General features: G+C 41.7%; 3 protein-coding genes and 1 long non-coding RNA gene across 6 annotated transcripts; 1 reads left to right on the top strand and 3 right to left on the bottom strand.

Annotated features, from left to right (window-relative positions):
- Window positions 1-276: 276 nt before the first annotated feature.
- Window positions 277-4,709, bottom strand: ift52 (intraflagellar transport 52 homolog (Chlamydomonas)). 2 transcript variants are annotated; one of them, XM_076994266.1, is made up of 14 exons: window positions 4,564-4,709; window positions 3,972-4,133; window positions 3,736-3,823; window positions 3,417-3,546; window positions 3,235-3,310; window positions 3,039-3,110; window positions 2,643-2,769; window positions 2,450-2,533; window positions 2,284-2,352; window positions 1,592-1,746; window positions 1,408-1,495; window positions 1,139-1,247; window positions 906-1,051; window positions 277-808 (listed from the first exon to the last, which is right to left on the bottom strand). In XM_076994266.1, the coding sequence occupies exons 2-14, from the start codon at window positions 4,097-4,099 to the stop codon at window positions 764-766; spliced, it is 1,317 nt and encodes a 438-aa protein (XP_076850381.1). In that variant the 5' UTR covers window positions 4,100-4,133; window positions 4,564-4,709; the 3' UTR covers window positions 277-763. The 2 variants fall into 2 exon arrangements, with proteins under 2 accessions (XP_076850381.1, XP_076850383.1); XM_076994268.1 differs by lacking the exon at window positions 4,564-4,709 and adding an exon at window positions 4,400-4,551.
- LOC143500230 (uncharacterized) lies at window positions 4,638-6,358 on the top strand. Its single transcript, XR_013126729.1, has 2 exons — window positions 4,638-4,775; window positions 5,298-6,358. It is a non-coding gene; the product is annotated as an uncharacterized LOC143500230 (long non-coding RNA).
- Window positions 6,199-10,674, bottom strand: srsf6b (serine and arginine rich splicing factor 6b). Its single transcript, XM_076994269.1, has 6 exons — window positions 10,453-10,674; window positions 9,590-9,771; window positions 7,884-8,005; window positions 7,579-7,781; window positions 7,313-7,390; window positions 6,199-7,235 (listed from the first exon to the last, which is right to left on the bottom strand). Exons 1-6 carry the CDS (start codon window positions 10,557-10,559, stop codon window positions 6,785-6,787), a joined length of 1,143 nt encoding a protein of 380 aa, XP_076850384.1. The 5' UTR covers window positions 10,560-10,674; the 3' UTR covers window positions 6,199-6,784.
- Window positions 10,675-10,913: 239 nt separating this feature from the next.
- Window positions 10,914-14,107, bottom strand: acot8 (acyl-CoA thioesterase 8). 2 transcript variants are annotated; one of them, XM_076994271.1, is made up of 7 exons: window positions 13,755-14,107; window positions 13,494-13,630; window positions 12,593-12,659; window positions 12,434-12,473; window positions 12,183-12,309; window positions 11,486-11,677; window positions 10,914-11,399 (listed from the first exon to the last, which is right to left on the bottom strand). In XM_076994271.1, the coding sequence occupies exons 1-7, from the start codon at window positions 13,898-13,900 to the stop codon at window positions 11,284-11,286; spliced, it is 825 nt and encodes a 274-aa protein (XP_076850386.1). In that variant the 5' UTR covers window positions 13,901-14,107; the 3' UTR covers window positions 10,914-11,283. The 2 variants fall into 2 exon arrangements, with proteins under 2 accessions (XP_076850386.1, XP_076850385.1); XM_076994270.1 differs by having other exon boundaries at window positions 10,923-11,399; window positions 12,183-12,340; window positions 12,434-12,659; window positions 13,755-14,097.
- Between the last annotated feature and the right edge of the window lie 2,264 nt (window positions 14,108-16,371).

Below are 16,371 nucleotides of genomic sequence, written 5' to 3'. Positions count from 1 at the left end.
TGGTAAAGGTCATTTTAGGTAAGAATGTGTTGCAATTTGAAGTGTAGAATATAATGAACTGTGTGGAAAAACATGTATTTTTTTTTTTTTTTGCTGTTGCAGGAGCATGTTGATCCGTCATACACCGTTCAAGTTAAACATATTACTGTAATTATTTTTGAATTTGAAAATAAAGTGTGGTATTTATTTGTTGCATGAGCTGTGGTTTTGAAGGAACAATAGAAAAAGTTTTATTGGAAATGGACATTTAAGCCTTTATAAACACCAAACACATACTTGGGTTCACAGAGAAGTCTACATGACATCAACAGTACCTTTTTTTTTTTTTTTTGTACTGATACATGTTGCCAGATGTCACTGTTTGATTCTCTGTTAACTTTACATGTCTGAACAGAAATTTAACATTACACAGACTAAATACAATAGTAGAGGAGATTGGTTTAAAATGTAGTAAAAACAATAATTGGGGAAGTTTCTCTACACCATAAACCAGTTGTGCAAAACTAAACCCCCAAGACAAAACGGAAGTAGTACCATGTGTTCGTATAACCAGCGCACTTAGTGTGTGCTGAGGCAGAAGTATTTGGTTCAAGGATGGTATGTAGTGCATTTTTTACTTTCATGTGCTACTACATAAGTGGAGTTCCTTCTAGACCTGATATTTTAAGAAATGGGCATTGATGATTGTGTCTGCAGTTGGACGTTCCACAAATCAAGACAAATCTTCTACCTGATATCCTCCAGTGTCCCAGAGTTTTCAGTCTCAGAATGGGGAAAACCTGGTCTGAGTTGTGTCAATGTCATGTTCCTAGAAAAAACAAACACCAATTTTAAAGAGCTTAAAAAATCTGCACTGTGTGTAGGCTCAGATAAAAATGAAATCATTTTAGGTATGCGGGACTTACCTGATTTAGCTTTTTAAACTCCACCACCTGAAAGAAGACGTGTTCCAGGATGTGTTTGGCATCTCGCTTCTCCTTGTCCAGCTTCCCGGTAACCCCGAGGATATCTCCACATTTCCTCACGTAAAACTCAAGGTCATCGTCTGTGCCTATAAAGCGTCATGTGTTGATCTCAGGGTGAATGGTAAATACGAGGTCTAACATCTCAGCAGAGAAGTCATGCCCTGCGGACTCACATTTGTTCGAGAGTTGAGCAAGTCGTACTTTCTCAGATGAGAAGGTCTCATCGAGGTCAAAGAGCTCAAGCATTGGAGGTGGCAGGTCCCTAAAGGCGGGCTGGAAGACCTGCACAAACCGACGCAAATCACATACATCTTTATATGTCAGCATGCATCTTTGTTTTTCCACCAAGGGAAAAATACAGCTAAACAACTGCAGGCCAAATTCCAGAGAACCACTGTGCAAGTGTGTGACAATGCTGCCATTATGTGACCGAGCTGCTCACGGCAGGCTGCAGAGGCGGCAATGGTGTTTCGAACTGAGGTGTGATCAACTGCAGTGACTCGTGCTTCACATTCAACTGCTTGTAGGCCCTGAAACAACAGAGCATTGAGCTGAGCATCGCACACCCATGACTGCACAGTGAACCAACTTTGCTCTGATGTGTGTAAAAGCATCAGCAGTGCTACCGAATGACACTGGGTAGGGCGTCTGTTGACAGCTTGAACAGGGACATGTTGAAAAGAGAGGTGAAGTCCCTGGGGTTCTCCTCCCCTTCCTGCAAACACACCCTGAGTCTTTCAGACAGGCATCCTGTGTCTGGTAACATGGTGTAGTCTGTGATCTGGGGGGAAAACAGGCATTTTAGGAGTTGATTATTTCTAGCATCACTTCTAGGCAGTGTGCATGCATACCTTTACATTATGGAGTGTTTTTACGTAAAGATATATATAACAATATTATTCAAACTCTATCACCCCCAAGACTCTGTAAGACTTGTTCATTAACTGAAGTGAAACTGTGCCTGTGTTCTGGAAATTACTTTATGGAACTCTTCCACAAAGATAAATAATTATACAAAGATAAATAATTATACAAAGATACAGAATGACTTGTATGTAAAGTTTTTAATGCATTTATTAATTGAATTTGTGGTCATTTATTCTAGAAATCCATTCTCTTTAGCACCGATTTCTCTGTTGCTCTCCAGATCCACGTACACTTGTCATCTAAGGCATGATGGATAGAGATATAGAGTAAATATCATTAAGCCAAAAATACTCAGGTTGCTGAGGATGTGGGTAGTGCTGGCCTTAAACCCAGTCAAGAGGTGCGTTTACTGAAGGTCACTCAGCAGAAGGGAGCAGCCATTGCCTCTCACCTCAGGGTCTTCGGCATCTATTTGGTTAAGGTGAATGCTGTTGGTCATCAGCCACTGGAACACCACATCCTGCACCACAGAAACGGCAGTGTCGCAGGTAAACGTCACATTCTGTCAGACTTCCTGAGTGACCCGCACTGTAAGCGCTGCTGGAACTGAATCTCACCATTATTTTACTGTTCTCTTCCTTGTCCAGGTACTGGTCATTGAACATGTGGCACGAGCCCAGAACCGCCAGTTTGCCTGCTTTCTGATTTCACACAGAGAGAAGGATGAGAAGACCGTATGAACGAATCCAGAACTGGTGAGTGTTGGGACGGGGCTCTGTGGGAGCTGGAGGAAATGAAGCCGACACTGACCCCAGCCTGGTGGAAGGCAAGCACAGGGCGGTTGAGGGGGAAGCAGACAGTGCCAGTAGACAGGACGGCTGCAGCAGGCTTCATCACGCTCAGCGTAGCCCCATAAGGGTACACAAACGTCAGAGCTCTGTTAGACACACAAGGAATGAACAGAAAGAGTTTGCATGAATGGATACCATGGATATTTAACTCGTCTGTTAAAAAATTAATTCATTCAGACATTTGTGAGTTCAAAACATTCTAAACAAATGTGTTTTCATAGTGAAAATAGAGGAACATAGTGTAGGCAAAATAATAAAACCCAAAAATGGTTTAGAAATCATGTAAACACACAACTAGCAGTGCAGAAAGCACATAATGTAAATGCATTAATACAGCAGTCCAGAAAACACTTACTGTGCATTATTCCCAGTACTTTCATCATCAATGACACCAGTTATCACTTTACCCGCTGCACGACTGATTTCCCTGAGAGATAAATAGAGTTTGTCAGCATATAGAATTTCTTCCTTCCTATTTAGATTCTGAATGGAATCCAAAATCACAACAGTAAAGTCATTAAAAAAGGTTACTTATGATTAAAATGAAAAACCTGTTGAGAACACCATTGGACACAAGAGCTTCTTTTGGATGGAAATATCTGTAATAAACATTTCTCACTACTGCATCTGGAAAATGAAACAGTGAACAAAAATGCATTTTTTCACAGGTTTGTCAAACATGAAATACGTAACATACTCCAGCATGTTTGTGTTTACAGCTCCTCTGGCTCACCACTGTTCACCATGATACCAAAGTCTTCCAGGAGGAAGTTGATATTAGTGTCATATTTTGTTTCTCCTCCTTCTCCAAGCATCACAAGAACATTTCCACCACCATCCACATAGTGCTTCAGAACTTCCAACTAAACAACACACATAAAAAAATTATAATTTCATCACACAAATGAAAATCACAGATTACATCAGTTGAAGATTTCTCTCTGGATCATCAAACTTCATTTGGAAACTGCAGCAGAATTCACTGACCAGAGCACCATGCAGCAGTATACAAGCTGTTGAGCATGGCACAATCCAGTCCATTCACACCTCACCTCAGCAGCCGTGAACTTTTCACGAGGACCCGCTGTAATCCACAGCTTAACACCATGCAGTTTTTCTGCCGTGAGCTCTTCTTTGATGCTACGAGACAATAAAGGAACAGTAAGATTCAGTGGTTAACAATACCACGATCCCACACCACGCTCAATGTGCAAATGGATCAGAGACACGCCGTGATTGTACGCATTGTTTCTAACTGTATTGCGTGACGTGGCAGTGGCATTATTACCTTTGAATCTTCCATTGCGTCCTTAATCTCTTCTGAAGAGACTTGTAACCACTGCTTGCAGTGAAAAGTTCTCTCTTGGAGGAGTTGAAGATGACAGTATTGCGCGGTTCTTTATCAGTTTTGTCCATGCTCCGTGGTGGAGAGCTCTCATCTACCTAAAGACTGTAGAGAACACAGACGAGCATGTACGGATGTGCGGCACATCAGTACCCACTGCAGAGGGTGATAACGGTTTAGGGATTGTCCACGCTTCCTCCCTTTACTGGCGGGAAATAAATGCTGTAATCAGACTGATCAAGTACGGATAAGTATGAAGATCAGAAACAGGGACGGTTAGCTGGATAACTAGCCAACGAAGACTATTTAACTAGCTGGTTAGCATAGCTAGGTAGCTAAGACAGAAACGTTAGCTAATGCTAACTACCTACTTAGTCGGTTAACTTAGGTATCCACGTAGGTGAGTATCGAGAGAAAAACATAATCGAATCGCAAGTGAAATTTAAATTCAGCACTGATGTGTCGATTAACAATTTCAAAGTATGCTTAATAAGGTATGAAATGCACATGAAAAATCACCATAATTCAGACTTACCATGATGCATTGTGGGTAACTTTTGAAGACAACAGTAACCAGGGGCGCTACGCACATAGCAACAAGTTCTCTACCCGTCATTTGAGTGCAAGCATCACCGTCCATTTAGGATCCAAGGTCCACAATCGTATGTGTATATACTGTAGAGGACGCATTACATGCCAACAACACACTGCTTAGACTGCACAGTAACTGATCTACCTAATATCCAGGTCAGGACAGACTACGCCTCCATCACTTCATTCACTTTCTGCACTCATTTTACTGCTACTGTCTGTGTAAAATAATTCTTGGGAAGTTGAAACTGAAGATGAAGGTAATGAGTAGCTTTAAAATAGCAAATTAAACACGTATACAACCAGTGATTAAATTAAACCATACTCTTTAAAGAAACACTAACCATGAAAATAAAGGTTTTCGTTGTTCATCCCTACAGAGCATATTCATTTCAGTGCCATTACAGCAAATAACAAAACAAACAAATAATAAAGAAACAAAAACAGGAAAACCATTGGGCACAGATTAACATCTACACTAAATATTCATGCAGTCATGTAAAAATCCTTGTCACAAGAAAGCTTGCATGTCTTAGGTGCTTTTAGTTTTTACGTTTTTAGTTTTAAGTTTTTTTTTTTAAGATATTTAAGCAAACTTTGGTCTAAATACATTACAGTACAAGCTCTTCAAACTGCCACCAGTCAAATTACCAAAGCTCATTTGTGAATTTTGGACAGATTCCAGACTTGAACATCCCTGGGAGATCTGAAAATGGATGTGGTCACTCGCTCCCCATCCAACCTGATGGAGCTTGAGAGGTTCTGCAAAGAGAAACTGGCCCAAAACAGGTGTGCCAAGCTTGTAGCAGATCACTCCAAAAGACCTGAAGCTGTAATTGCTGTAAGTGCTTCAACGAGTGTCAAGCAAAGTCTGTGAATACTTATGTACATGCGACTTTTGTTTTTAATCAAATTCAAACATCACTTCATGAGGTATTGTGTGTAGAATTCTGAGAGAGAAAATGAATTTAATCCATTTTGGACCAAGGCTGTATCAATGTGGAAAAAGTGGAGTGCTGTCAAGTTTTTGGAAAACTTAACTACCATTTCCTTTAAGTGGAATATTAGACATTTACAGAACACTGCATCTTTGCGTTTTGGTCAGGTTCTAATGTTGGGTCCAAAGATTTTGCCCCATCATACGGCTAAGAGCAAAGCTGTAAATCTATAATCTTGCAACACTATGCAACACTTACTGCATTTGACTTGAACCATCATATTAATTCTTGCAGCAAAGAGAAGAAGCCTGTTCAGTCTTGGCTATGAACCATTTTGTGAACAGAATCCTGAAATGATGTCCTTACCAGAGTTAACTTTGCCTCCATGTTAAGGAATATATAAACAAGTGGAGAAAGGTGGTCAGTGTCTGCACACACCCATTTCAGGTTAATCAGTTTACCCAATTTTTCCATTCATTTTATATGAATTTCTGCTCAAGGGGACTTCCCCCTCAGCATTCATAAGACATTCAGCACCCCCCCCCCCCTTAACTATCATGGGTCGAGTACACATGGAAAAAGTTGATGGGACACATGAACATAGTAACCCCCAGGCAACATAGACCACTCAAGAAATAATAGAAAATTAAACCAAGTTTATTTAACTAAAACTTATAGTTTACGGACATCAGTTTAAAAAAAAATTAAACAGGACTCGAGCACAGAACAAATGGTCCAAGAGGCCTACAATCAGCATCACCAAAAAGCAACTCAAAAAAAAAAAAAAAAAAAAAAACTAAATTACTGTACAGTAAGCAATTACATTTCACTTTACCTAAGCCAAATGTTCTTCCAGCTTATTAATAAATGGTTGACTTGATAAGCAGCCAAAAATCAGCTTATTTAAGCCTCACCACTGCTCCCGCTCGTATGCGATTTGAGCCGTTTAATTTATTTTGCATATCAAAGCCATCCAAGTCAAAAAGCTGAAGGAAAACAGGAAGTACAAGCAACACAACTTGGAAAAATCAGTCAAATCAAATGAGTGAAAAGAGGGCAGGAAAGAGGAAAAAGTCTAGTAGACTTCTTTACAGATCTGGTTAGCATTTCCGATATGTACAATACGTTTTTCTCCCTCATGCGACAATGAAAACACGTGTGGTCTTATGCACTCTGAAACACTTTCCTGAAACCATATGCTCTGCTACCAGCTCCTCAGAGAGGACCTCAGTCCTGCGAGGCAGACCTGGAGCGTGAACGGGACTTTGAGTGGGAAGGAGAGCGAGATGCCGAACGCTTGACAGGTGATTTGGAGCGGTGGCGTTCCTCCTGGGGGGAGGGGGAGCGCGATGCAGACTTAGCCCGCTCCTCATTTCCATTCTCCATGGGCGAAGCAGAACGACTGCGGGACTTCTTGCTCACAGACTTCTCCTTGGACCGACTCCGTGAGCCACGCTCAGATTTGGGCTTTGAGCGGGACTTGGAACGAGACTTGGAACGGGACTTGCGGGCATCTGAGCGAGAGCGGGACTTGTGACTTGCTGAGCGACTGCGAGACTTGCGTGTACGAGAACGGGACCGAGAATGGGACTTCCTGGAGCGAGATTTGGCTGGAGATTTGGAGTGGGACTTTCTCCTGGATCTGGAGCGAGACCTCCGTTTGCTGCGTGATCTAGACCTGATAAACGTATGGTGTTACATTTTCATATAGACCCGACACAAAGTTCTGGATTGGCCAAGTGGCAGCAATCTTACCGAGAGCGAGATCTTGAGCGACTTCGTGAACTCCTGCTCCTGCGACTCCGGCTTCGAGAACGGCGTCTGCTGCGGGACCTGTGGAGCAGCACCAGCACTCATCTTAAAAATTCACCTTTACCAAAACCAGCCAAACCAACATCCTTACACAGTCTTGTTAAAACATGTTATTAAAGAGTATCTAGCTGCCTTGCACAAATTGCCCCCCATTTAGTTACCAATGAAAACCAAAACATGTTGCATGATTTTGGGGATCGAGGGCACACCTGGACCTGCTGCCCGAGTAGGAGTGTCTGCGTCTGGGCTTGTCCTCCACCAGACGGATCTTCCTCCCGTTGATATCGGTGCCATCCAGCTTGTCCAGTGCTCTCCTCATGTCCGAGTAGCTGCGGAACTCGATCACACCCTCGTTCGTCCTTTCCTTGTGTGCGTCGGCGTAGGTCACCTCGCCAGCCTGCCGCATGAAGTCCTGAAACCATTGCGAGGGAAGACTCAAACGCAGGCCATGTACGCTGGAATTTAACCATGTGAACACATAGCATGCGCATTGGGACCTTCGAGTGTCACTTACCTTGAGGTCCTGCCAGCTGCAGCGGCTAGAAAGGTTCTCCACAATCAGACGGTACTCTGTGCGCACGGGGGGGCCGTACTTGTCCCTGCCAGAACGGCTCCTACTGCTGTAACCACTACTGCCTTTAGACAAAACCGGAGGAGAGTCTATATTCAGATGAGGACATGCACCATATGGCTACCCAGTGCGCGGAGGGCAACCGCATTAAACTAAGTGGAATATGTCCAAAACTATTAAAGAATGAGCTTTTTGCTCCGATGAGGCATCAGAAACACTCCTCGTTGCAGTCTCAGCACCAGATACTGGAGGGATTGCAATATTTTTAAAAAGGTGAAAAAAAGGAACAAAAGAAAAAAAACCTTGGCGGAGGTTGTTGAATGTACTCAGTTTATATTACTGGTTTTTCATTCAACAGTCTAAAAACAGCAACAGACAGTACAATACTGTTGCTCCAATATGGAGCCCAGAAGGTGACCTATGAGACCTGCACATACATAAGCAGGACAAGACTTTGGACAGCATGGATAAAACATGGGCACAAGTTAGTTCAATTAGATGCATGCTGTACCAAGTTGTGTGCACAATTTACACACAGCCAACAGATGAGCACCACATAAATATTCATTATAACAGTCAGCCATGCTTTAACTAGTGTGCACGCTTTACACAAACTGTCAAGCTCTTAATTATAATCACAGGTCCCCTCCTGGGCTTCGTTCAATCACTAAAAACTTTAAGTTGCTTTTAAAAATGGCCTGCACATAAGTAGCCATTAACCTTTTAATAGTAAAAAGAAAAATAAATGAAATAAAATAACCAGGACTACTCACAATAGATGCTGACAAGCATTACCTTTCTAGTGACAGCTCATGACAAAGCAACAGAGGCCCATTGCTCAGTCTTTAAAACTAGATGACTGCTACATGTTTTTCCACAATAATCTTCCCGATATTTCGTTCAACATAAAAACCAATGGGTTTCCTCACCATCACCCTGGTCTATTGGCAAAAGGCTGCTGTCATCATGGCTTCCGGTTAGGTCAGCCAAGGGTCAAAGGGCAAAGGTCACACACACATTGTAAGGTGAAAGCCAAGGCCAAACCGGACAGGCAGTCATCTTAGCCTCAATGGACTCGGACTCAGCCCGCACTGGACTCTTTCAAATTGAAACATCAAGGACTTTTGTTAATGTTGATTTCAAATGTAGACACACAGCATGATCACACGTAATATCCTTTGTTTACATGCCAGTGAGGCTCTTTCAACTAAATATTAACAAAAAACGTGTTATATACCAGAAACTAGGATAGTGCCTTCACCTGACATGTAAACATCTTTATGTTCCCAAATTCTCTAGTTTAAACTAACCATTTATAGATGCCCTCTGGCACAGTAACAGTGCTGGCATATCCTGTTTAGGATAATTCCAACTACAGTTTTAACAGGAATCACAATTAAGTTGTGTGCACTCATTACAAGGCTAACTATCCCACTGATGTGCCTTGAGGCAACTAGCCTTATTTGTAGAAAATGTGCATGTATGCCCGCATAAAACGGTGCGCACGTCTGTATCCACAGTTCTTCCCCCAAATCCTGAACGGTTGGTCAGTAAACAAAAACGGAATTGGTTATTAAAATCGTCGTTTCTTCTGTGAACCTGTGGGAAGAAAACTTGTAAGGTTTTGTATATTATTAGAGGTTACTTACTGCGCCCTCCACCCCCATAACCCCCACCACCGTATCCACCACCACCACCGTATCCATCGCGGTCTCGCCGTGGTCCCCGTGCATGCTCGACGAGCACGCGCTCGCCACACAGCTCTTTGCCGTTCAGTTCGTACACCGCGTCATCGGCATCGCGCGTGTCTTCGAACTCCACAAATCCATACCTAAAAAAAAACAATTTAAAATTGCAACGGTCAAAATTATACTGAGGAAACGGCCCGCTCCGGCAAGTGGGACACGTCGGACCATCTCCGTTATGTTTATACTTTTAATAAAGTTAGCCATTATAGGAAACGGCACAGCCACAGTATGGGTTTTTTTTTCCTTCGAAACTAATCAGTTAGCTACACAAGCCAACCAACATTCCCAGCTGGCCCGAGTGTGTGCGAAACCAAACAGTAGAAAAACCGAGTAACTGGCCAACAGTAATTCTAGTTTCATAGTTAATCTCTGCTCGGGTTTTTTCTGGTGGTTGCAGGTTTACAAAACCAATTAATGTAAGCAGCGAAGAACAAGCGTTCCGTCATGATGGCTTCCTCGCCGACCTGCAGCTAGCCTGTTAGCTAACTGAAGGAGCGAACGTATTGTTTGCCTCCACAGCCGCCATTTTGACCACGCGGCAGAATTTCTATATTCTATTAAATCAACTTGTGTCTGAACAATTTACAACCTGCTCGCTTCCGTTGCAACCTAGTTGCAATCTCCAAAATATATATATTTGACGTCTTTTCTGCATATGGAGTGGTGTTAATCCAGGCCAGTAATTCGAAGATTGTCTAGCAGGCGTGGTAGCTAGCTATCTATGCTAACCAACTAGCTAGCAAGCTAACATTTCTAAGACTTACCCGTTTTTCAAATCAATCTCCAAAAGCTTTCCATAACCACTGAAAAACCTTTGAATATCCTTCTCGCGGACATGATAGCTTAGTCTGCCCACGTATACACGTGGCATGTTTTAAAAATCTAGTTTATCTAACTCAAACCAATAAAAGACGAAATAGTCTTTCAAGCCTTCGTGGTACACTAGCCAACCACTACGTCCGCAAGGATGGGAAGAAGCTGTTCAATGTTTCACTTATAGGAGTAGTGATGTCATCAACACTGCGACCTCACATCCGGTATTTGAACCGTGGAATTACACGTTTTAGCCAAAAAGCCAAAAGACAATAATAAACAAAGTATCAAAACTGTCTTTTTAAAAGAATACATTTTTAAAGAATAAAATATCACCTTAGAAAATTAAGCCATTCAAGTTCTGGTGAAAGATGCATCATAGTTTTATATTTGATCAAAAAAGAAAGGAAGGAAATGTAGGGTATATTTCTTATAATCAAACGAATTGGTAAGCTTAAAAAATACAAGTGTCTTTTAGAAGTCTTTTATACAAAATATGTAATATTTTACTTTATTAATACAGTCAATTGCAAGTACCTGTAGTTTTAAAGAGCTACATTTCAGGTTTCCAGTGTGCCATTATGCTCCACTGCAAAATATGTAGGTATACTTAGGCACTGTGACTGTGTATTAATGTAATTTTGTGTAAAGTGCAATCAAGTACAATCACATTATCAGTTTAAATAATATGTTTTATGCTGTAAACAACATCTCATTCCACTGTATACAATGTACATGGAGGAATGGCAAGGAAACCTAAAATTAAAATTTTCCAAACTCATCTACAATTTACTCTGAGTCACATCTTTCACCCTTAACACTCCCTCTTGTGCACAAGAAGCTGCAAGAACACCATCTTCTCTCCACAAGCGGCCTTGCACCAGCCCTCTGCTGCCTCCTGAAACAAAGGACATAAAACGAACACTTTTGTAGATACACACTCTCTCACAAAAGGTACACACAAAGTTACACTGTGTCACTGACCTGCCCAAGGACTCTCACATTCATAGAGCATCCATTGGTCTGCTCTGAATTTGTTGTGGAACCACATGGCATGATCTAGGGAGGCCGAGAACTGGGCCCTGTGTTTTGGGTAAGGCAGCATTGCGGTGCCCAGGAAAGAGTAGTCCGACACATAAGCAGCAACACAACAGTGCAATTTCATGTCTTCCTCTCCTGAAAAAAGTAATCAATCACATTCTGTAACAGTCAGAAATAATAATAATAATAATAATAATAATAATAATAATAATAATAATAATGTGCCATATTTTGTCAATTGTGATTTTTTTTCACCGCAATCGAAATTTTTCCTCCACTTTTAACCCATCTGTACAGTTAGAACACACCAACACTAGTGATTACTAGGGGGCTGTGGATCACACGTGCCCAGAGCAGCCCTAGCCCGGCGCCCGGGGAGCAGTTGGGGTTAGGTGCCTTGCTCAAGGGCACCTCAGTCATGGCCTCAAGTCTGAGAATCGAACCCACAACCCTCCAGTCACAAGACCAGGTCCCTAACACCAGGCCATAACTGCCCCAAATACAAAGCAAGTTCTCCATTTTCTTTGTTTAAATAATTGAAAATCTAAGTCCTGGTGCAATCTTAGAGAAATCTAAGCAAACATAGGGTAAACATCCAATCCAACACACTTATATCGGTTCTGGGAGTGCAGGGTCTTACCTATATGACCCTTTGCTCTGACCCAGAACAGTTTTTTTGGTTCCATGGCCACACGTCTATAAAAATCAGGTGGATTCACCGGTTTGATCTCGATCGGAACCTCGTCTGCCAGGATCTTGTTCAAACCCTGCTTGGTGACATCAGCCACATTTGGGTCACTGTAAACCCAGGTGGACACGAAGATATAATCAAAACCATGCTACGTGGCGGTTTCCAGGTTAGCTGCATAACTGACCAATACCAGGTGATACCTGAGGTATTGCTGGATCAGCTCCTCCACTGTAAGTAGAGCTGCAGGGGGGGGAACGCATGGCATGGTGAACTGGTGCTCCAGAGGACTGGGCTGCTGCATGTGAAAGGATGCCTGGCATATTAGGATGGGCTGACCATGCTGGATGGCCTTCACTGACCGAACAGAGAAACTACGGCCATCTCGTGTTCGTTCAACCTGGTAAAGCACTGGAACCTTAGGATCTCCTGTAACACAACATGGGTCGTGTGTATATTTATACACACACATACATACAGATTATATAAGAAACATTTATGTATTACAACACCTTGGAGTTATACAGTTAGAGGCTACAGCTCATATTTTACAAATAACAGTTTCAGTTAATTATCTTGTAAATCATCAGCGATCAGTTTTTGACCACAGAATGATTACTTGCTGGCTCATGTGGGAATATTATAATTTTAATGAAATATCATTATGATGTTGATTATAAGCTTAACTTACTATGCATTAATAAAGTAAAGGGTTAACTGTAATGTTGTTCTGCAGAAAACTAGATTGTGGGGTGAATGGAAGAGTACAAGAAAATAGGACATAGTGTGACTGGCGTAATCGCAGAGCCCAACATTCTCTTATTGATAATGTAGCAGGGTGGGGGCTACCCTCGCGGAGACAGAAGACTCTGTGAGAACTTAGTTTAGTCAGAGCTGCATTTGATGTGTTATAGATTTGTTTGTGTGCACTTTTGCTGCTCTCCAAAGATCTGTGTAAGCTTTAATAAATGTTTCAAGGTTAAAAGACTGAACTCTGGTGTATTTCTCTTTTGCATCAAACAAACACGCAGCACGCACCATGTTCAACTCCACAGACACTAACGGTAATATCTCAGCAGCCTATGTACACCAACAGAAAAATCAACTACCAACTTAGCAGCAGGTCTCTGGCCAGAATTCAATGGAGGCTACAGTCGGTAATTGCACACCTATAAAAAGCAGGTTCACCTGATTAAGTGACCAGTGAGTGTAGGTAAGAGGTGTTCCTAACAAAGTGCATTTCTGTGCTCACTGTTTACTCACCTGCTCTTACAAAGTAACAGTGCAGCGAATGGGCATAGACATCGTCACCAACGGACTTGGCAGCCGCCACTAAAGCCTGTCCCACAATTTGACCACCAAAGAGCCGCCGAGTCCGTGGAATCCAGTGATGCTTCCCTCTTTAAAAACACAAATGTGTCTTCATATCATAGTTACAGTTATCCGATTACAATTGTGGTAGGTCACACACCTTGTAACCTTTAACATGTTTTTAGCAATGACAACACTTAAGTGTAGGCCTACCTGTAAAGGTCGATGTCGAGCTTTTCTAAATTCAAAACACTTGTTACCAGAACGCTTTTGAGGTCTGGAACAGTTGGGTTATGACTCGCCTCAACCCCATCATCTGTCATTTCACGTTTTGTTGAACCAACATCGGCTTCGGACATATTATATGTGAAAGTTAAAAGTAACTACGACTGCATCCAAACTGTCGGTATTTCAGTTGAAAATATGCTGTTTCCTTTGGACGAAATTAAGGATTAATAATGAGCTGTAATAAGAAAAGTCGATGCTCGGGCGCACGGCGTCAGGGAAGTACATTCATTTTTAGCCCAACCTTCTTCCAGCCACCCGCATGTTCTTTGACCTATATGACGCTTCATCACTACCGCGGAAGTTTAAAATTTCACTTAATTTGAATAATTGTCACTGGCACGAACGCTTATGTTGTAATAAGTTATATTTTATGATTCAATAATAAACACTGCTGGTTCGTGTCGCCAAAATTACATATCGACTTTTGAGTACGTCTCATTCCTAAGTTTTTGTGTTTGATTATTTTTGTTGTTTTAAATTAAAACCCCAAAAACGAAAATAACCTATATATATTTGGGGCATTTGTTGTGTTGTGTTTTCTTGTTACTCCTGCAATTGGTGCCATTTCTGTCATATTTTATCCACAACAGACCAATTGCCTTCCAGTATCCAAACCGACTCAACCAATGCATTTAGGATTTAGGATGGGAATAGTACTGTCATAGATTTCTGTGAAGGGTGTAAAATAATAGATCCATCATCGAGTGATACACATCAAGACTAACTGCAAAGTCAGTAAATGCTGTCACATGATATGAGAGATACTGAAGAAAAGCTATGCTCTTGTTCTTATCCCTACTTATACTTCCAAAGCTCTAAAAGACACAGGAAAAAGCATTTGACAATAACTCATCAAAAACTAAGAGAGTTTAGTATAGAGAATCGTTTGACTCAAGAAGAGAGGGATCATAGGACAATGTAAGCTTTGAGGTTTAACTGGGTTTAATTGTGAGCCTAATTTCTACCTCACAAGAGGTAACCAAAATCACACCTTCCAGAGGTTTCATTGAACAATGTTTAGGTCTAATTGCATCCCCGCAACAAGAACAAGAAAACGGTGCCTCTGTCCTCCTTTACTCGAGCAAATCACCTGAGAAAACTCAAAATTCTGGTTGTGAAATTTGCCTCTCAGAACTGAATCAGCACCAAGAATGGAATATAGAAAAAAAACAGGAAAAAGGGTGAGTGAAGGCACCAAAAGTGAACCAAAATCAGACAACACATACTCATTGATTTACGCTTGATTAAGATTTAAAGTGTCCACGCCTATTGCGATATGTATCTTATTGTTTTTTCTTAGAACAGGAGACCCCACAGCTTGAGGTGGGGGTGGGGTGGGGCTTTTGGCTTTGGAGCTGGGCAGTGAAGACTTAATCTGTATCAATGAATAAAATTCATGACTTTAGCTACCTGGATTAATCTACAAACATGAGTAAATTAAGATTCCCATTAAAATGAAAAATGAAAATGTGCCATATTTTGTCAATTGTGATTTTTACACCCCAATCGAAATTTGTCCTCCGCTTTTAACCCATCTGTGCAGTCAGAACACACACACACACACACACTAGTGATCACTAGGGGGCTGTGGATCACACGTGCCCAGAGCGGTGGGCAGCCCTAGCCCGGCACCCGGGGAGCAGTTGGGGTTAGGTGCCTTGCTCAAGGGCACCTCAGTCATGGCCTGTCTGGGAATCGAACCCACGACCCTCCGGTCACAAGACCAGTTCCCTAACTGCCAGGCCATGACTGCCCATTAACAGTGTCAACATTAACAATAACATACCCACGAGAACTCATACACTAAAATGAAAGTATACCATTTTAATGAGACTAATGTAGATCTAAAGTACTAGTCAGCAACAAAACATGACCATCGTTCATAGAATGTAACCGAAATGAGGTTGATATTTGTTCCTGAACACAATGATCAAGAAATCATTTTATACCTGCAGTTGATTTAAAGTGATTATAATGACAACTTACTAACAAGTTTATACCGTTCAGCATCAAAGAGTCTCGAATATTCCTTTGAACATATTGAAACGCAAAAAACTGCAATACATTTTTAAGTTTTAAACAATAAAAATTTCTAAAGAACATTTTGTTGGTCCTTATGAGATATGTGTATGTGGGGGAAATGATGCTTAGAAATGAGAGCCATTTGTTGAGAGATGACTTGTTGGGGTGGGGTGTTGGGGGCGGGGGGTGGTTGTTAAGATTTTGAAAATGAAATCTAATAAGAAACTTCAGCCACATACTAGTTTTAAATAGACACTGTAGAGAATAGGATTCCAAATAGAATGTTATGATGGACATACAGTCCCAAAAGCATACACCCCCCCCCCTCCCAAAAAAACCCCAAAAGGTCCACCGATGAGTCTGTGGCCACCACATCCTCACTGACTGTGATCCTAACTGCCGCAGCCTCCTGCCCATGGTTCCAGACTTATGGAACAATCTCCAGACAATCTCCATTGATTTCTTTTGGAGGGGTGGGGGCACTGAATGCCTCTGGGTTGAGCTTTCTCAGCCAGTTCTT

The sequence above is a fragment of the Brachyhypopomus gauderio genome, unplaced genomic scaffold (genome assembly GCF_052324685.1).
Source record: "Brachyhypopomus gauderio isolate BG-103 unplaced genomic scaffold, BGAUD_0.2 sc138, whole genome shotgun sequence".
Lineage (NCBI taxonomy): Eukaryota > Metazoa > Chordata > Actinopteri > Gymnotiformes > Hypopomidae > Brachyhypopomus > Brachyhypopomus gauderio.
The sequence above is the reverse complement of the archived record's forward strand: the minus strand, read 5'-3'. Positions and strand labels throughout refer to the sequence as shown.